We start from the raw sequence: 21,745 nt of genomic DNA on the forward strand, positions 1-21,745 counted from the left end.
ACAGCAATTGCTTTATTTTTAACATATTGTGTTCAATACTCACCATGTGAGTTTGCAGTTGTTCTAGTGGATAACTTGGCCACAACCATTTCTATGGGCAGAGAAAACTGAAAGAGGACTTCTAACAAGAATGATTTTACCACAAGCTAGGATTCAGTCTTTAGTTTGTTCTATTCTGCATTCTTAGTTTCAAGACTCCTTGAAATTTCTGCTTATATGGTATACTTTGTCTGGTAGATTGTGATGTTCCTGTTGATATTCCCAGAGCAATCTGGCATGTTGTAATAAAGTATTTTGCTTTTTTTTTTTAAACAGTGCACCTCTCTTTGGACATTTCATATATGAACACACTTTATCTTTACCGGAAAACTGCAGATCTTTTGCCAGCATCTTCTTTGATGAAGTATTACAAAAGAAACTCTGATTTCTTTATAAATCCATTAATTTTTCCTTAAATCCTAGAAGTCGATGAACTATTGAAAGACTTCTATTTTCTATTCTCTCATCTTTTATTACAATTGATATTGCGTTGGAATTCATCCATATGTTTCATTTTAACATATACTAAAAAATACAAAAATATATATTTCATTTAAAAGATTTCTGCTAGTCTCAAAGATCTACTGTACTGCTCACTTGAGACTCTAAATGAGAGGAGCACAATCTGTAGTTTCCTTTCTTGAATACATTGTAGGGAAATTTCAGCCTTTTTACTTTGTTTTCCACTTTCTGAAGACTTTGAATACATTGACTTTGAGTCTGAGACATCTACTTTTAATACTGTAAAGATTAACCCATTAGAGCCTCTTTTAGTTAAAAAAAAAAAAAAGGAAAAAAAAAGGCTTTTTTGAACTTTATCTTCACACAAGGAACACACTCTTTCAGAGAAGTGTCTGCACCGTATCTAACAGCTTCGAGGTGAAAATTCAGATTTTGTTATTCTTCTGTTTTGTCTACAGCACAGAGAACACATAGGAAGGGTTTCAGAAAGATCTCAGTGAGTTTTTTTATGTTATATGGAGGCTTTCCAACTAAGAACATCAATCTATTCTACTACTCAGCCCGGAGGAATAGGTTTTGCCAACTTAGGTGCTGAATGAGTTCAGAAGACTGAAAGGCTCCCTCTATTACTTGTTTCTTGAACCTTGTGGTCCATCAATAAAACATCTGTAGCTATCTATATCTAATCTATTATCAATATGATTATAGATATTAGATGCAAGAAAGATTATTAGATATAGCTAGAGATACACTAACTACATTTATATACATCTTTGTCATAAATATATATAACCGTATATAGAGAGAGATTATGGATATACATTACGTATTGCATATCTCTATCATCTTTAATGAGTAGAACAGCAAAACTTCTCCAACTGGAAAAATCACTTGACTCACCAGCTAAAATCACATGGCAATTCAGTCATTATTTTTTCAATTTCAGCAAAAGGAAAAGCAGAACACATTTTTTCATGAACATTACAATACTTAACTAGTCCAGGCAGGCTGAGATTTCTTTTGTCTTTGTTTAAAAAGATAAACTATTTAATTCAAAGGTGTATGTTTGATCACATGTGTATTATGGAGATGTAATGTCATGTTAGCATGTATATTGCAGTAAAGATAGTACGCCTTTTTCAGATACATCACAGGAAAGTAAGCAATTTTGTCTTAAAAGCTTTCATGCTGTAGTTTGACAGCTTAGACTTTGAAATCTGTGATTTCTATGAACTAGTCTGTCAGGCTGTACCATTAGGAAGTACAAAAGTGCTATACATGAACTGAAGGTGTAGTATATACCCTTGAAGCTTCACACATTAAAAAAAAAAAAGTTAACCCTTTCTTTCGGTTGTTATCTTTTAGCCATAAGCTGACATAATCACTTTTCCTTACCAGAAAGCTGAAATAGATGTTGGGGGGTGGGAAGGGAGGGAAGAGTTCTCCCCAGAGATTGCTTTTGACTAAGCTCTAAATGCGTGTTCTGAGTATGAGCCTACTGAGATAAGAACTGCCTCTTAAAATCTTCGTTCTTCCAGAAAGTTGGGTTCTTCTCCTTTAGACAACTATTCATAATAAAATCATTTTTCCCAGCTGACCTTTTAAGGCCAAAACTCAAAACCTTAAATAAGGCATCTGAATAAAGCTGCAGGTCTGGATACTGTGCTTCTTTGTGGTTGAAGGTGAGAACCCTTCCCCTTTCCTGCCAAAAGCCACAGAAGCCTTGCAGCATTTTACTTTTTGAAGAAAGTATGTCAAGCATACTTGAAACAAAATAAGGACCAGATGATCATGAAAGTACACCATGTGTTACTCTAACATTCAGTAATACTGGTCTTCCTAGGAAACCATTTTATCAAAGGTTATAACAATAATGCCTCCTTCCCCAGTCCTTTTTCCCAACAGTTTGAAGATTAAAGTTTTGACCCCCATGACATCAAAGGTTCAGAACAAATCCTATCCTTTGCCTGAGGCTTTGAATCTCCACCATCTACCTTCTAGGCAAGAGACTAATCTAGTGCAGAGACTTCCGAGCCCTCACTTTAAAGGTTTCCCCATTACATAAAAAGAAATGAAAGGCTTCACCTTCTCCCAGGTGAGTACCCTAATCACTAGACTACCTGACAATTGCTCCAAAACTACACCGGTTGTTTTCTTAAAGGAAAAAAGAGTAAAAAGAGCAGGATCGATAAGCTGATCTTCAAAGGAAAGTTCTGAAAGAGATTTACATGCTTAATATGAGCAGTCAAGCCAAAGAAGAGAAAGGCACCCCGAAGCCCAGAGGGAGAGATTTACAACCCTGACAAGCAGGTCTGAAGCACCCCCGTGTATTTTCTTCACAAGCTCATGTAGCTCAGTTGTCAGCACATGACTTCTGCAGACCCCGCTGTAATGGGTTCATGTGGCAAGGTTTTGGTAGCGGGGGGGCCATAGGGGTGGCTTCTGCGAGAAGAATCTAGAAGCTGCCCCATGTTAGGTAAGGGGCCCACTGCTGGCCAGACCCAAGCCAATAAGCAATGTTATTTGCACCTCTGTGAGAGCAGATTTAAGAAAAGGAAAACAAAAACAAACAAAAAAAACCTGCTGGGGAACAGCAGCTGGGAGAGTGAGGAGTGAGAACCAGCCCTGCAGACCCCAAGGTCAGTGCAGCAGGAGGGCAGGAGGTGCTCCAGGCACGCAGCAGCAGTTCCCCTGCGGCCTGTGAAGAGGCCCCTGGTGGAGCAGGCTGTCCCCCTGCAGCCCATGGGTCCCACACGGAGCAGATCTCCACGCTGCAGCCCGTGGAGGAGCCCCCGGTGGAGCAGGTGGATGTGGCCTGGAGGAGGCTGCGGCCCGTGGAGAGCCCCCGCAGGAGCAGGCCCCGGGCCGGAGCTGCAGCCCGTGGAGAGGAGCCCACGCAGGAGCAGGGGGTCTGGGGGGAGCTGCCGCCCGTGGGGGACCCGTGCTGGAGCAGTTTGCTCCAATGACAGATGGACCCCATTGTATGGACCCATTTGGGAGCAGTTCTGGAAGAGCTGCTGCCTGTGGGCAGCCCCCGCAGGATCAGCTCAGGAAGGACAGCATCCCGTGGGAGGCACCCCACATGGAGCAGGGGCAGGGAGTGACCGTGAAGAATCACAGAATCACAGAATCATCTAGGTTGGAAGAGACCTCCAAGATCACCGAGTCCATCCTCTGACCTAGTCAGGGACTGACTGCAGCCCCCATTCCCCGTTCTCCCCTGCCACTCAGGGGGAGAAGGCAGAAGAGAGTGGATGAGGGGAAAGGAAAGTGTTCTTAATTTGATTTTAGTTTCTCACTGCTCTAGTCTGCTAGTGATACGCAATAAATGACATTAATCTCCCTACGCTGAGACTGTTTTGCCTGTGACGGTAGGTGGTGAGTGATCTCCCTGCCTTTATCTCAAACCTTGAGCCCTTTCCATTTTATTTTCTCTCCCTCTTCCTTTTTAGGAGGGGGAATGAGAGAGTGGCTATAGTGGAGTTCAGCTGTCCAGCAGGGTAAAACCACCACATATGCAAAATGTCTTTATCCTAAAAAATTATCCTCAGCGGAACCCTGCAAAGATATTTCAGAGCTCAGTTCTTTCCCTGAGCATATGAATACAGTATCATTATTGCTTATAGTGTCACAGACAGATAGCAGCATCTGAGAATAGCATATTGTTCTTAGAGTTCAGAAGACCAAGCAATAAATTGGAAACAAAAACAAGCTGACAAAAAATCTCCAGACAAAACTTTGATTATTTTATTCCCTTCATATTTATTTGCCATTAATCTTTGAGACGCTATTTGAGGAGTCACGAGGAGGGATTATAATTATTATTATGGCATTGTTATACCTCAGTGTATTAGATGATAATTATTAATGATTGTTAATGCTAACAATAATTAACATTTAATATACTGAGGTAATACAGTATAATAATGAGGTATAATAATACAATACTGAGTTCCTTTTTTCATCATATCTTGAGTCTGCTAGACTTCCTCACAAAATATTTACCTAAATAGAAACATTGTGTCATCTCCATAAGAGAAAAAATAAAATCACTGTATGCATGTGTTTATTACGTGGCATGTAATTAGTTTTATATAATGGTATTTATCAGTAACAGACATCTTCTACATGCCTCCAAGTTTTACCCTTAGGACATATTCACGTGGTGACTGACAAACCCATGAAACTGGGTGATGCTACCTCTCTCCTTCACCCTCATCTTTTCTTTACTGCGGAACACCTGATATTCTTATCACCCAGAACAGAGGCCTTTTAGGCCAAAAAATGCAGTTTCCTTCTAATGGAAGACATCTGCAAAGTGCAGCAAGGTGAGAGGGAACACTGGGCTGGTAAAGACAAAATTTTTGCCTCTATGTGGGGCTGAGGGGCACAAGGACATAAGTCTGGGTCCTCCAACTTAGCCATTCAGTGCTGTATTCTAGGTGAGTTCATCGCATGCTTGCTAGACCCTTAAAGATCAGATCCTTTCTTAGATATAATATCTGGTACACTGTGGGACATTTTCTTCTTAACTCAGTATGTAAAGTGGAAGGTAACTTTGTCAACACTTCCCAATTGAACACAGTCATAGTATTTAGTTGAGATCTCTTGGAGAACACTTTATGATTTGAATGCTTTCAGGGAGATGACAGAGGATGCTTGGAAATTTACAAGGTCAGAGAACACAGTTAGAAAGCGTGCGCAGAGATTTGGAAAACCTGACACACAACATGTTTCTGGTTTGACTTCTGCCTTACAGTATTATTAAAAATAGTTTAAATTAAAATTAAAAACAGTAGAACAATTAGATTTATTATTATTTTTTTTTAGCATTTATGTGAATACCTTACCTCAGACTTCCCAGCCTGGTTCTTTTTGAAGTGTCTCTTGTTAGCAATTCCAGCTCTAGAAGTGCTGAATTTTATCTCTGACCCTGCTGGGTGCAGAATATGTCACCTCTCCACTTCAGCTGCGACTGGACCTCACCAGCAGCACACAGGCCTTTGGCTTTCTGTTGCAGCACTTTGGTAGGTGTGGAGCAGACAGACATCCCTGACTGAAGCACCTGCCAAGAATTGTACAGTTAAGCTGGAATTTTGTTTTCCTGAATAACCATAAATGAGTTTTCCACCATGTACATTGCACCTTGTCCCATCTCATGTTTTACGTCCAGCAAGACTGAGTTACAGAGCAAGGTACTGTAAGAGTTTTAAAAAGCCATTTGTAGTCACCTTTTATGTAGTCACATAGCAGATAGTAGCATGCTATGTAGCTATATGCATAGCAATGTTGCATAGTGTGCTTTATTGTTACTTAGCAGATGGATAACTAATAAGGCAATCACGGCTCATGGCACTGACTCTTCTTTTTCTTCTAATATAAACACTTGTTTTCAAGGCATCTAGATCTAGATCTGATCCTTGAAGTTATTGAAGCGCACCTGGGGGACAATGCAGTCATTGGTCCCAGCCAACATGGGTTCATGAGGGGTAGGTCCTGCCTAACAAATTTGATTTCCTTTTATGATAAGATCACCCATCTAGTCGATCAAGGGAAACCAGCTGATGTGATTTTTTTGGACTTCAGCAAAGCTTTTGACACGGTTTCCCATAGGATCCTACTGGACAAAATGTCCAGCATACAACTTAACAAAAACATCATACGATGGGTGAGCAATTGGCTGATGGGCAGGGCTCAAAGGGTTGTGGTAAATGGGGCCACATCTGGCTGGTGGATGGTCACTAGTGGGGTCCCTCAAGGCTCCATTTTAGGGCCAGTCCTCTTCAGTGTTTTTATAAATGATTTGGATGTAGGACTAGAAGGTGTTTTGAGAAAATTTGCCGACGACACCAAACTTGGAGGAGTTGTGGACTCGGATGAGGGTGGAAAGGCCTTGCAGAGAGATCTGGACAGATTGGAGAGCTGGGCGAACACCAACCACATGAAGTTTAACAAAAGCAAGTGCTGGGTCCTGCACCTGGGACAGGGCAACCCTGGCTATACGTACAGACTGAGTGACAAGACGCTGGAGAGCAGCCCTGCAGAGAGGGATCTGGGGGTTGTGGTTGACAGCAGGCTGAATATGAGCCAGCAGTGTGCCCTGGCAGCCAGGAGGGCCAGCCGTATCCTGGGATGCATCAAGCATGGCATTGCTAGCTTGTCGAGGGAAGTGATTGTCCCACTCTGCGCAGTGTGGCCTCACCTCGAGTACTGTGTGCAGTTCTGGGCACCACAGTACAAAAAGGACATTAAACTGTTGGAGAGTGTCCAGAGGAGGGCGACAAAGATGGTGAAGGGCCTAGAGGGGAAGACATATGAGGAGCGGCTGAGGGCACTGGGCCTGTTCAGCCTGGAGAAGAGGAGGCTGAGGGGAGACCTCATCGCAGTCTACAACTTCCTCGCGAGGGGGCGTGGAGAGGCAGGTGACCTATTCACTGTAAACACCAGTGACAGGACCTGTGGGAACAGTGTGAAGCTGAGGCAGGGGAAGTTTAGGCTGGACATCAGGAAGAGGTTCTTCACCAAGAGGGTGGTCGCACACTGGAACAGGCTCCCCAGGGACGTAGTCACTGCACCAAGCCTGTCTGAATTTAAGAAGCAATTGGACTGTGCACTTAGTCACATGGTCTAAGCTTTTGGGCAGACCTGTGCGGTGCCAGGAGTTGGACTAGATGATCCTTATGGGTCCCTTCCAACTCGGGATATTCTATGATTCTATGATTCTAATACATAGCATTTTGCTTGACTGTATTGCATCAAGGAGAGAATACTTACAAAGCTGCTCCAGTATGCCAGTGCTCTCTACCTTCTTTGAAAATGCCCAAAACAACAGCAACTTCAGCTTCTAGGGACCAGAGTAGAAAGGAGAGGTAGCACTGCCAGACAGGAAGGATGTTCTTGCAAGGTGTAGGCTTGCAGACACCAGACTTCACAGCCCCTCTGGTGGCACAGGCTTTACCATTGACACTTTTGTAAGTAGTAACTTGTAAAAAGCTGCTCTATGTATTACCTTCACATTTCCAACTTACAGGCTAATGAATTTGGAAGGACTGACTAATTTATATATATATATATATATATAACAATTGTAATAATTGTACTTGGTGATATATGCTTCTCAGGATTTTTTAGTGAGATTTTCAAACAGAATAATTAACTTCACTAAGTAATTATGTCTTACTGGTTAAATAAACAGTGTAGAAACAGGACAGGACTATGTAGCAATCCCTTCCTGCACTTCTAAAAAGCTCTGGGAGAGAATGTCTTTGTTGTTTAAAATAATATTATAATAGCTTGCATAATAGGTAAAAGGAATAGTGTATCAAGACCAGCTGAGAATTTTGGAAGGGTTGTTAGGTAAACAGCAGTACTGCTTTTGAACTGGCATTTTCCACATCATTATGTTACACTCTCAACTCCTACTTACGAGTTTCCTAACTGAACCGAACCTTCAATTTAGCCTTTAGGAATTCATCTTTGATTAAAGGATATGGGCATTTATGCCCAATTCCTTCAGGCAATATCTTTGAAATGAAGGTGGGGTTTGCATTCCAGCTGGAAGAAGAAAGAATAGTGTAAGAAACTGTAAGAATGTGAGGTCAGATCTTTGAGGGTTTTGGAAGCATGTCCTGAACACAGAAAAGGATAAAAGAGATTGTTAGCATCTACCAATAACAAAGGGTCACATTTTTCTATACCAATTACATGGGTGTAACCTTCCTTAGCCAGAAAGTCAAGCACTGAGGTCAACACCTTTTAAACACAACATTTGTTCAATTATTAAGCAAGAGAAAAAACAAAACAAAACAAAAAAAGCCTTCTTACAGAATTAAAGGCAGAGCCAAATAATAGATTAATATTCTAGCATTTTAGGAAAAAAATTCTTCAGTGAAAGGGTTGTGAAGTATTGGAACAAGCTGCCCAGGGAAGTGGTTGGGTCACCAGCCCTGAAGTTCTCAAAAAACGTGTAGATGTAGAGCTCCGTGACAGGTTTTAATGGTGGACTTGGCAGTGCTAAGGTAAAGGTTGGACTAGATGATCTCAGAGGTATTTCCCAACCTAAGTGATTCTGTGATTCTACGATTTTTTCTCTTATTCACTCTTCAGGAAGTAAAATAAAATAAAATTCTAACAAATATATTAACCAAATGCCATAGCATTTCTGTATTTTTTGACTGTATGTATATATATATTTATATATGTATGTATTCAATTGTTTTACACAGAGGTAACATACTGTTGTTTAAAAAAAAAAAAAAGAGAGAGAACTTTATGGGGAAAAAAAAGAAAAAAAAAAAGGCAAACCAAATCTCTCAGTCTCTGTTGTTCTGCCTTGTGGCAAATAAATGAATAGCCAGAAACAGGGAGATCAAGACTTATAAAACCGGTACTTCTCACCTACTCTGAAGCATGGACTAACATCTTAGTATTAATATTACTGGAATTAGGGAGCTGCTGTGAGAAAATAGAAGACTAAACTTGTTTTATTGTGCTGGTAACAGTGCATGCCCATATTGAGTCACCTGGTGTTGCTTCATGGTTGGACAGTACTTTACAGGCTTTATTATTTAGCATCCAGCTCGACCACAAAGTTAATTATACCTTAAAACTTGTGCTTCCATTCACAAAAAGACTCTTCTGTTTCTGCTGTTTGTTTAAAAGAAAAGGAAGTACCTGTCTTTCTGAAAATGAAGCCAAAATAATTTCCTTGCCAAATCCTACAATCAGATCGTGGTTTCCAACACCTGTAGAAAGCCTTGTTTCTGTCAGTTTCACTCCCCAAAGAACTACTGATACCAGGATTAGGACATTAGTCATCTGTACCACATCAGCATACAAATTCAGCCCCTCTGCTGTTTTCATAGTGCTTTAATGATTCGTAGGAGTAATGTGTATGTTTCATAACTAAACAGCATTTTCTATTAACATGGTGTTTTCTCAGACTGGGAGTAGCTGGAGTTCAAAAACTGCAAACACAAGGCTTGTGATGGGACCTGGAAAGACATATATTCTTTTAAGCAAACAAAAAAGGAGAGTTTGCATTGAAGGGTGTGCATATGCCATTTCAATAGTTACATGCAGGTGCCCAAATTCACAGTGCAAGTAAGAAAAACGCAGAGCTCCTGCAAATTAATATATCAAGTAATATAGCAATTTGTATTACTGTAACGATATGGTGTACATGCCAATCCATGTCCAGTATCCATATCCCCATAGATGCCCGTATCCATATAGGATCCATATAGATATGTGACAGGGAATTCAACCCTTCTACTAGGGCTGAGAATTTTGTTATATACAAAAATATCTACATAGTAATTGTACATCAAATGGTGACAACAACAACAACAACAACCAATTACCTCAAAGAGTGTTAGTGGCAGCACTTGGTCCTAATTTTTGTTTCTATTTACAGCAAAAAAATAATCATTTTGTTAGCAATTACCAGATGTTTATGCAGCAGGCATATTAACTGAACTGGCATACACCCAACTATAGAATACACCAAAAAAAATGACTGATTAAGATAATGGATGATTAAACACAGCTGATGGAAATGTCATTTGAGGTTTTTATAGAAACACATAATTGGGAAGAGCTAAAAGTGGTTGTTCAAATCCAAGGTCCAAGTTATCCGAAGGTGTTTGTCTGGACTATAACTACAATACATTTGGGGTCTGAATGTAGAGAAACTGGATGACCTAAGAGAAATCTATCCACCCAAAATTCACTGTAGCTCTAGCATGGAAATGCTAATGTAAGGGGATGTCCAGACTCTACCAGACTCTTTATTGGACTTGTTTGTTTGGAATGAGGCATGAAGCCTTGATGTGCCTTGATATTGTAGGACTGGTCAGTAGGTAGGATGTATCTACATTTAAGTATAGGCTAAAGGCTAAATTCAGCAAGTGTGCAGACTGCTGACTTGTAAGAACACCAATGGAACTTGCTTGACAGTGACTCAGCCAAAGCAAAACTCAACATATATCTGCATTTACTGCATGCATTTTAAAACCTATTTAGTCACATATTTATCTGAAGTGCAAATAGCCCTAGCTCCCAAAGCCTAGTTGAAGAGACTCCATGTATCACAACTGCACATGGTGCTTTTATATTTGACACTGGACTGATGTGAGAAGTTGGGGTACTTTGAGGTGCCCCAGAATCTCCTTTCACAAGGTCAAGTAACATTTGTATGCAGTTTTAGCTTCAGTTAGTTAGCAGGAAATAAAGTTGATACAAGTAGTCAAGTCTTTGCTGACTCTGCTCTCCCAAAATTTCCCAAATCTCTCACAATGTGTGCTTGCAGCCCAGAAACCCCACTGTATCCTGAACTGCATCAATAAAAGCATGGCCAGCAGGTCAAGGGAGGTGATTCTCCCTCTCTGCTCTGCTCAGGTGAGACCCCACCCGGAGTGCTGTGTTCAGCTCTGGGGCCCCCAGTGCCACAAGGACATGGATCTATTAGAACGAGTCCAGAGGAGGGCCGCAAGGATCATCACGGGGCTGGAGCACCTCTCCTGTGAAGACAGGCTGAGGGAGTTGGGGTTGTTCAGCCTGGAGAAGAGAAGGCTCCAGGGAGATCTTACAGCGGCCTTCCAGTGCCTAGAGGGGGCCTGCAGGAAAGCTGGGGAGGAACTCTTTGTCAGGGACTGCAATGATAGGGCAAGGGGGAATGGCTTTAAACTGAAAGAGGGTGAAATCAGTGCGGGGAGTAATAAACAGAGGGAAGTGATAACTAGGAAGAGAAAGCAATATGGTAGTAGAAAGTCTTCATATGTGCAAAGCTTTGTGAGGAAAAGCTGGAAAAATTGGACAGAGGACACAGGAAACAGCACAATCTGAAAGATTTGGAGAAAGTCAAATCAGGAAAGAAACACGAGGAATATTTTCAAGCTTTTCAAAAGAGTAATAGAATTCAGTGGGGTTTCTACCTGAACTGTTGGTTGAGAAGCATTGTTAAACAATGTGTTTCTGTTCTATCAGTAATGAGTTTAGGTAATGAATTAAGATAATGAATAAAGCAAGAATTTCAGCCCAGCAGAAAACAGATGAATTGGTCCCAAGAACAAAAGGAAGGCAGCTGGAGCTGCAGGAAAGAGAATACTGTATTGTGATTTTTTCAAGAGCTCTAACAAGTCAGTATCCTAGAGCTGTAAATGATCTGTGCTGTCTTAGCAGCAGTTACACGCACACAAAAATCATATCAAAAAATGCAAATTTGGGATTTGTAATTATTAAAAGCATTACATCAATGCGTAGGGTTGTCTTCTCAAAATCTCCTTTGGTACTTAGTATTAAATGAATGCCAAACTCACATAGTTCACTTTTTATTTTACAACAAAGATTCAGCTTTCTTTATGCAAAAAGCAAGATGATTGTGATGCCAGGACACAGAGTGGGAGTCAGGGAATATAATTTTGACTCTTAGCACTGCATATGTTTTTTTTGTGTGTGTGTGATTTCACTTTCCTTTTCCAGGTCTTACACTGCCAGCTTCAGTAGTATTTTGAGATCAAAAAATCTCCTTAACTGCTGGCCATTATTTTTGTAAGTAATAGCTTCTATATCCAAATACTTATTTTTTAGACTAAGTGTTTTAGACCAAAGATCGGTTCAATTCAGGCTCTGAGTTCAAAGCATGTCTTACAGTACAGAATAAAAATTGAAATCCTCAGTTGATTTCAGTTTCAAGACCAATATATGTAAATCTTTTAAATCAATATGAAATTTCACAGTTAACTGGACAGACTGAGACATTAAGCTACATCTAATCAAATACTCTCCAGTGAATCAAATAATCAAAGATTTTTGTACTTCTAAATCCTAAAATTTGATCAAATGACACAAAATATCTATGAATACATTCTGAAAATTATTTTGCACTAACATGAGTCCGTTCTGTTACTGATTTCTATGATGAAAAATGAATGCAAATTGTTGAATTAGTCCAGTATGATGCCATCTGTATGGTGGACCCATTTCCCAAAATGAAAGCATTGACTAATATTTCTGTGTTTCTTCTTGTAGCCCATGTATATTTGGTGACTTCTTATAAAGATGTGGAAAACAAAACTCCACGCCATATGGTAAATCTAAATTTAAAAATAAAGTGCAACATTGTATGTGTTCTTTATATTAGAATGTGTAGTAATTACTAAAGTCACTCATGAGCAACTATTCATCTTCATGAATAGTGTTTTAAAATCTAGTCTGTGCCAAATGGGTCAAGACTTTTCAGTAAATATTCATATAAATCTGGAAGTATCAGTAGTATTGTATCGTATAGTGAAATGATTTATTTTTTCTTATCCAAGTGTCTTACTACATGGCAAAGCTGACTTGTACAGAGAATGCAGTCTCAACCTAGCTCAGACCAAAAGTCACCACATTTACATTCAGTTTCTTGATAGCTTTCAGTTTATTCATCTACACCTAAAAGGCAGTTTATCGCAATGCCTTGAATTGCTGTTAGGAAGGCTGAAGAACCAGTTTTCACCCTGCACCATAAGTAGATGTATTCACTGGTACTTCTTAGTACTGAAAAACATGGTGAATGCGGATATCTGGAATTTGGATAAACAAAACAAACCACAAATCATGATAAAACGGAAGGAATTTTCATCATGGCCATGTATCAAATGTTTATTAAAAGAGGAGACAGAAGGACAGAGCACAGAAAGACACATACGTAGTGAGGTTGTGGCCTTGAAAGGAAAAATACTATGAGAGACAATTACCAGGAGGTCAGCTACACCTAGAGAGGGCCTGGAGAATCCATGGGTTTGGCTCTTTCTGTTTAATATAAGGAAAGCACATCCAATGTAATGACAAAACTATATGTGCTATTAGACTATTGCTTTATTTTTTCCCTTCTTTGCCAAACCACTATGTAAAAATGCTTTGTTTTAAGAGGGAATTTTACCACCAAATCCGTGACTACATTCCTAAAGAGAAGAACTGTGAACGTGTAAATTTAGTCACATAGCACAAGGTGATGAGGGATGATATGCACAGTACAATTTCTCTATTTTTTTGTCTAAGAATAGAAGAATCATGAGATCAAATTCTGGGACAGAAAATTGCAAGAAGCTAAGTATCTTAAGTGGTAAATAAAAAAAAAAAGGAAAAAATATAACAAAATATGTATTTTGAAAGAAATCCAAGTCCAGTTCTGAATGATTTTATCATTGGTTACTGTGATTTAACACAACATTTTCCTTTGAATATAGAAAAAAAGAACGCTATAAAAATCACATGATTAAAAACAAAGATAAAAATGCCCAGTTTAACTTATCAACTAACAAATATCTCATAAAAGGGTGAAACTACCTCATTCTATCCACAGGGCCACAATACATATATATAATTTTAATTTTAATTGCCTTGTATGACATTTGGAGAATTCCAGAAGACTAGAATATTTCACCATCTGTGTGGGCAATTGCTTTGTAAAACACATAAATGCAACCAATTTTTACATGCCTTCCCAGAAAAGTCAGTTTTCTAAGCAAGCACTTAAGGAACAGAAACACATAAACTGCTTTGCACAGAAACTCATATAAAATGGCTTTGTTAAATCAGCTTTACAGCATTGCTTTGCTTCTCAGTAATCTCAGTTCTGGCTTGTGCCATGCCTTAGAAAACAAGATCATATCCTAAGGCAACAAGCTCAATAGTGGAAGTGTGTTGGAAATAAAACACAAATGGTGCAGGGGATTTACCAAAAGTCAATCTGTTTGGCTTACATATTCTGCACTCTGATTTTCCCACTCATTTTTTTAAGAACTACCCTGCTAGTAGAACTGTGAAAACTAACAAACACCCCAACATTTGAAGACTGTTATATAGATTGCAAATGCTGATATATAGAAATAAGAAAATGGCAGAGCTACTATAGCCTGTGAAAATTTAACCATGTCTCTAATCAGAATTTAAAAGCAGAGATTATACTGAAAAGTGTGTATATTGTGTTATTTGAAAGTTGAACACAAAAATGCAGAGTTGTAAAAAAAAAAAAAAAAAAATTACATATATATGTGGTTACTGCCTAAATCTGGAATTACTGAATTTTTGAGACCTGGCCCTTGCAAAGTAAATAAGGCTCTTTCAGATAGAAAGGTACATCTGGGGGAGTGAGGGGGCAATCCTGTTTTAGAAGAGAAAATATAAGAAAATATGTCAAATATGAGCAATCTGCAAGGAAAGAACTTAAGAATCCTCCTGTTTCTTCAATTCTGAAACGTCGGCTTTACAGTACCAGCTTTATAGACACCGCAAGCACATCTTAGGTAGGAGAAGAAAACTATTATCCTAGCTAGGGAATAACGAAACCATACCCTGAACTGCAACTCTGAACACCACGGATTTGGTCTTCCAGAGCTTTTGTTTTCTAGAGCTCTGGTTTCTCCACTCTTCTCTGGGTGGTGGTACTCTGAGGAGTGGAGAAAGGCTGATGAGAGAACACATCTGGCAGAAACACAGTCTGAGAAAACTAATTCTCTAAAACTTGCTACTGCTCTGTTTAGGATTTTCCACTGCTGCTGTTTTGGTCCAGCCTCTAAATGTTCATCTATCGGGTAACACTCAACAGTTCATATTTTAGCCACACTAAGAAACAAGAAACAGAAATGCCTGCTTGTCATTTTGTCCCTTCAATTATTAAAATAGCTGCTACAAAACCATGAAAGGATTAGAACTCATTGGAAAACAACAACAACAACAAAAAACAGCAAAAAAAAACCAGTCCTATGAGATTGATTGTATAATGGACCCATTAGAGTTTCATATAGCACTTTAGATACAGCACAGCCCTACACTACACACAGGGCTGTATTTCAATTACTTTGTTTTTTGTGCTTCTGGATCAGAAAGAAATGAGACGTTTTAATGGGGAAAGGACATTCTTTTGAAAAACAAAAAGAGATCAGGAAGGTTATGCAACATCTGAGGTAGGAGATGAGAAACTTGCAGGCCTACTGCCTGAGAAAAACTCCTGTTATCTTCTCTTTAAACCATCAGAAACTACCAACGGAAGTGTCAGTGTCTTCCCCTAAGTCTCTGGCTACCCATTCTGATTTGATGCAGGCACCCTTCCCTGTGCTGGCACAGCAGGTCACTTAGCCATGCAGGGAACCAGAGAAATGCGCAGAACAGATGATGGTTGAGCGTCACTTACCCAGTCCTAACTGGATAAATCCCCAAACCACCTGAGTACATCAACACTTTGGCCAGCACAAGGGTCAGAATGAAGAACTGAGAAATGATGGTCATCAGAGGACAACTGGTTTTGGTGGCAGTGGTGTTTTACTGATCATGAACATATGGCATTTCTCCAGCAGTAGACAGCCTGATGGAAAAAAATAGCTTTTCTTTTGTTGTTTGGTATCCAACTGAAGAATTACATCCCCAGATAAAGTCACAGTCCTTGGCCTCCTCTTATTACTGGCTACTTGGTTCAACAAAATATATCGAACAGCATGGCATTCCAGAATTTAAACTGTTATTTTATTGGTGTTTGGGGCATTATTACATCTCATTTGCTCTAATACTTCCAATTTAGATGCAGCTTCATACATTGAGCAATTCATGAGCAAAATCTGTTCACTCCAGCAATGCTCACCAATTTTCATTGTGGCCTCTGGTCTTGTTCTGCCTAATGTGGGAGTCCCAGAGCAAACAAAACTATAAAGAGTACTGAAAAAAAGGCTGGGCTGCTATAAAGATTGATAGCAAAATCACAATACTCCAGTTCTGAATATAAATCAGGACTATAATCCACACAAGAAGAACAAAAGGCACTCTTGTACTAATTCAATTGAGGAATTATTTTAGTAGGAGAGTAATCATTCTTGTCTGCAGTCCTCAATTAGCGTTAATTGTAAGAAAAAGCTTATTAGGAATATTTAAATTTTAAAGTCCCCCTGTGCAAGCATATCTGAATTCCCAGAAGCTAGTTTTAGTGCAAAGTGTATTAATTAAAATGCCACTTTGGGAAATCCTTCTTTATCCAATGTTCATTATTAACATGAAAGATAGTGAACAGGTTTTGATTTTCTATGAAGATCTTAGTCATCGTGACAAGGATTCGAATGGTGAAGAAAAGCATTTGAAATGTTAATGAAATTCTGATCATTTTACAGGACTTAGTCCTTTTATAACACTTTTGACCAAAATGAAGGATTTGCAAAGCTTTGCAAAGATCTAGGACAATGTATTGCCAAACTCTGGATCCCAGGATTTGCACTTTCTGAAGTGACTGATGATTTTTGAGTGCTTCAGTTTAGGTGATCATCTATATTAGAATATACAGGAAACCATATTTATTCTACAGCTCCTACTGACCTGCCCAAACTATTTATAAGACTCAGTCCATTTCCTGCAGCCTTCTTTACCTGGGGTGACTGTTGCCCATATAAATTGTTCTAAGGCCCAGAATCTTATTCCCATTGCATTCTACTAAATATATTCTGTGATCAATATGTGCCTTTCAGATGAACATAATCTGGTTATCTCTATCACATGAGGAGCTGCGTGACAAATAGGGCTTGCACAAAAGAAAGGACTAGAGTTCCTTGTGTGACCAGTCACAAGTATCACACACAAGCGAAGAGACATCCTTGCGTACCAGTAACACACCTGGGACCTGTGCATACATTCCTCCGGTTCTTCCTCAAGAGGCCTTGACAGATTCTGATAGAAAGATCTGGTATCACAGCTTCCCTGGATTTTGAAATTCAGGACCCTTTCAAACCTCAGACTGAAATTCCCAGCCTCTTGTCACTTTTGAAAATGTTGCCTTATGCAACCAAAGATACAGAGTAAGCTGTGATTTGCATTTATGCCCACAGTTGGTAGGGAAATTGGGCCTTCATAATTTGTCACCAACTTGGGACTTCGCCCTGTTAGCAACCCCCTCTTTTATACCAACTAAAACTGAGAAACTCTCATGACTGGCCTTCTGAAAGAGACCTGAGTCTTTTTGGAAACTGAATCTGAAGCTAAGGTGGTACCTCTACACTCCTGTCTGAGCTTACCACAGTGTAACTCTCATCTCTCTTCTTTGGAGTTCCTCCTGGCATTTGTCTATGCCTAGTTGTGTCTTTGCTAGTGTTTATATTTCCACTCTTTTGATAAAGTATGAGTGAGAAAGATGTGGCTGCTGCACTTAGGGCCATGTTTACTTGGTCCTTTTCAGAGATACCAAAGATTCTGAACAGCCACTGTTCAGACTATATGACTGTCTAGAGGCAAAAATTCCTACCCTTGCTGCCCCTGCAAAACAACTGATACGGAAAAGGAACTAAATATAGATGTGGTGCCTACAAGCTTACAATAACATAGCAAATGTAACGTGAGATGCATTAGTAGAAATATTCCCAAAGAGGTAAAGAACTCTAAGTGATACAGTAAGATCACCTCTAAGGGATGGTTTAATGTGTTGATCGCACATGAATTACAAACTAATGAGAAATAGGTGAAAAAAAAAGGGTACCATGATGACTATGGAAATGGGAAGCATGGTTTATGAGGACAGCTTAGAAGAGCTCTACTTTGTTTCAGCTAAGAAGGCAAATACTGAAACAGAATGTATGCTAATTGCCTATAAATACATCAAAGAGATAAACAATGAGGAAAATATCTAAGCCAGAAACCGATGTTGGCACAAGAATGCATACTGCAAACTAACAATTAATAAATTTAGCATGGAATTTAGATAAGAAAACCTGAATATTATAGGAATGTCATTGTAGAACAGACTTGCACTTGGAGTAGTACATTTACAGTGAAATAGCAAAGGCTTGTGTTTTTTCAATACGGAACTAAGGTAAGTTTATGAAGGCATTCATGTGGCACAGTGGCAATGATAACAGAGAACCAGTTCCCATATGATCACAACCAGTTCCCATATGTTCACAACAGCTGAAAGACCCATCATCAGGAGTCTTTTAAGGTATGCTATCAATTACACAATGGATGTTCATACACCAGCCAAAGAAGCCAGGAGAATCTTTTAGCTTTGCAGTAGCATGGTCACAAGCCCACTAACTTTATAAGCCAGATCTTATTTCCTTCACTTCTCAGATGAGTGAATAATGAGTGATTATGAGATGACACAGTGGATCGATGGCACTGTGGCAGAGCAAAACTAAACAGTATGTCTGTTTCTGGTACAGGATTCAGTCTGAAGACATCTAGGCTAGGATTTGACTACTCTAATATGGGTGTTTACTATTTACTTGCCTGCATCTGAGCTAGTCACGTGACACTAATAATTGTTCACTTTGTAGTTGGTGCTGAATTAGTCAGTAAGGCTAATTTTCCTCTTGGCTGGAGCTTAGGCTGTGATTCATCTCCTCCAGAAACAGGTGTTATGTTTGGCTAGACAGATCTCGCCCTCTATCCCATAGACTGCATGAACTACAGAGACAAATCTTTATTGGCTATAATGAGAAATCTAACAATTAACTTAGCTCACCACGTTGAAGACACTTAACAATGGGTGAGCTGAAGTTACCCCCTGCCCTAACTTCTAATAAAAATAACCACAAATTTCAAAGAGAAACAAGGAATGAAACTACACCAAACACTTCTCTCATACAAAACCCTTCACTAAATCGCAAACACAAGATAAAAGTTATGCGTATGGTTTCATTATAAAGGATTTGCCTGCTGAAAGATGAAATTATCCCAGGCCTCTGCTTTTGAACTTCCAGTCCAAATATGAAAATATCATGAAAGGAAGAGACCTTCTGCAGCGCTACCATCATGGTTAGGTAACAGGCAGCTATGGCAAACTTTGGCTCATTTATGTTTATGTCGAAGCTTTAGTAGATAATTTGCAAAAGTTAGGAGTCTGCAACATGGTGGCAAACTAGTTCCTTCTAGCAGGGCCTGTAATTTTACAAGCATGATAGATCAAAGGAAAATTTGAAATGTATTTTCAGCATGATTCTAAACTACCAAGAAAAATTGTAGCATTACTGTACTTCAAGTTTTTTGTCTCAAAGGGTGATTTAAACTCTTTGTTTATCATGGCTTACATGCTGGCTGTTTGGCATGCAGCACATGGATGTGCATCCTGTGCTAAGGCAACGCAGAGAAGACAGCGTGGCCAAAATCTAAGGTTGTATTTAAGTTTTTATGTATTTATTTTGCTTTGAGTTGCATTCCCAGGTGTGATTGTGACAGTGGCCATGGTTTTATGGACAAGGAAATCTGTAGGGACTGACTTGTCTGGAACAACCAGAGAAATGATTGGCAAGTGTCTAAAGACAGTGGTAATTTCAGTAAGGTTTACTGTTGATTGTGCAGAAAAACTTTATTAGTTGCTCATAGCAGATTGCTACCACCAACTCAAATGAAAGATGTTAAAAATTAATTCCGAAATAAGGCTTTACAGAAAAAAAAAAATCTTGAAATGCTTTGCTGCTACATATTTGGAGATTTTCAAAATCGGGAGGAGCTAGGGGAAAACCAGCTGAGGCGTTCGGGTGCGCAATGGAGCCCTGCTGGTGTCTGTCAGCCCCGAGGGGCGGTGAGGGCCGGGCCCGCCCGCGCCGCCCGCCCAATGGCAGCGGCGGATGTTGGCGGGCCGGGCGGTGGCGGCGTTGCCACGGCAGCGGCGGCGGGGCTGGGCCGGGCCGGGCCGAGCCGGGCGTTGGTGGCCGCGGTCGGGGCTGCGCCATGGAGGGGCTGGAAGGTGAGGGGCTGGAAGGTGAAGGGCCGCGCCGGGCGGCGGTTTTGGGGTGGCGAGCGGAGAACGGGGCGGCGGCCCCGCGCGGAGCCCGGCGGGCAGGGCCGCGCTTTGTCTCCGGCCCTGCCTCGCCGCCGCAGCCCGGCCGCGGGTGGTGTGGGAGCCCCGCTGCCCCCGGGCCGCTGCCGGGGTGCTGGGGCCCGGGAGGGCTGCGTGGAGCCCGTGCCTGCTGCCTTTTGTTTCTGCAGGCAGAGGACTGAGCTGGGTGTCAGGGTACGCTCATAATGCTGGGGAAGTGGTCAGTGCGCTAGGTGTGTGTTTGCTGGCACTGTTGGCAACTTCATGCTGTGCCGGATGAATTAAGGTGTCGTTGTTCTTCAGAGTATCCATCGGTATCGGCTTGGGATTCTAGAAGTTGCGGCTCGCCTTCAGAACATGTCAGTAGGTCTGTCGTTACTGTGCTTTACGAGCTGCTTTAGCCATATTAAAAAAAAAAAAAAAAAAGAAAAATACAGGCCTGTTCTGAGTAGCTGTCGCAAAATAGTTATCAAGGCTTCCAGGCTGTGCTTCACTAAAGGTAATTGAGTGTTTAAATAGGAGGGAGCACCAGCTAGCCTTTGTTCTGTGTCCCTTCTAGCACAGTTGGAGAACAGAGGTAATTCTCAATGAATACCTGTCTTCTTTCCTTAATAGATTTCACAGTCAGACTGTTCTTGTGGCTAGTGACTTCGTCAAGGCAATAAATCTGGGCAACATGATTTGGCATTCAAATCCAAAAAGATTCTCTCTTATTTAATTTACTCTTATGCCTTGCTTACTATTAACGTCTATTAATTAAATTTGAAAGTCTGTCCAGTGCTTTATCGAATAATCCTTTTTTTTTGTCTCTGACTGATGACAATCCCATGCTGCCTGTCCAGAAAGGGAAAGCCTGCTTTAATTTTGAGTCAGCAATGTGTTTGACTGCAGCTGGGACTGCATATCATCTGCAGCTCATCAATCAATTGGTTTGGCTGTGAGCTAGCTTAGCAAGGCCAGCTATGCCAGCTGTGTTCTATAAGCTCTGGTACCTTCATAACAGACGGTGGGAAGAAAAATGATCTACAGGTTACAGTGGAAGCCTGAAAAATTTTGTTCTTGGGGTAGAATTTCTCACTGTTCTGACTTCTGGAGCTGGTTTACATTTTCTTTGTATTTCAGTAGGCACAGGGAGTGGTAGGAGGAAGAATGTTAAATTGTAGAGCTAACTCTCATGTTTACTCTCTGATGCTTTTCTTCAAAGTACTTTCAGAAGCTAGGCTTATCAAAGTAATGTTGTTTTCCGTGATGTGGAATGTTCCTTCTGAACACTCAAGATTAATTTAAGAATAGCTCAGGTAATAATACGTTTCTAAAACTCGAGGTGACCTTTGGTTCTGAAGACTCACATCCCACCCTGTTATTCAGTGTCCTTGAGTATTAAAGTTCTTGAAACTGAGCAGTATAATTCTCTGCATCTTTGTGGGTCAGTTTGTACTTTTTTTCTTTAAACATTGACAAAACACAAAA

At 40.3% G+C, this 21,745-nt stretch overlaps 1 protein-coding gene and 1 long non-coding RNA gene across 6 annotated transcripts in view; one reads left to right on the forward strand and one right to left on the reverse strand.

Annotated features, from left to right (window-relative positions):
* LOC106030577 (uncharacterized) overlaps positions 1-21,745 on the reverse strand; it is a 45,956-nt gene that overhangs the window by 15,204 nt on the left and 9,007 nt on the right. For both annotated transcript variants that reach the window (XR_007165039.2, XR_010829731.1), the window contains exon 3: positions 5,352-5,566. This is a non-coding gene — a long non-coding RNA (uncharacterized lncRNA). The remainder of the gene's footprint in view (positions 1-5,351; positions 5,567-21,745) is intronic.
* ZC2HC1A (zinc finger C2HC-type containing 1A) overlaps positions 19,987-21,745 on the forward strand; it is a 43,951-nt gene continuing 42,192 nt past the window's right edge. For 2 of the 4 annotated variants that reach the window (XM_066993111.1, XM_066993110.1), the window contains exon 1: positions 19,987-20,218. In XM_066993111.1, coding sequence (XP_066849212.1) covers positions 20,002-20,218 — 217 coding nt within the window. In that variant the 5' untranslated portion in view covers positions 19,987-20,001. Of the gene's footprint in view, positions 20,219-20,617; positions 20,643-21,745 lie in introns of those variants that run through there. The other 2 variants (XM_048068272.2, XM_013172431.3) reach the window with 2 other exon arrangements.

This window comes from Anser cygnoides, chromosome 2, assembly GCF_040182565.1.
Source record: "Anser cygnoides isolate HZ-2024a breed goose chromosome 2, Taihu_goose_T2T_genome, whole genome shotgun sequence".
NCBI classification, from domain to species: Eukaryota; Metazoa; Chordata; class Aves; order Anseriformes; family Anatidae; genus Anser; species Anser cygnoides.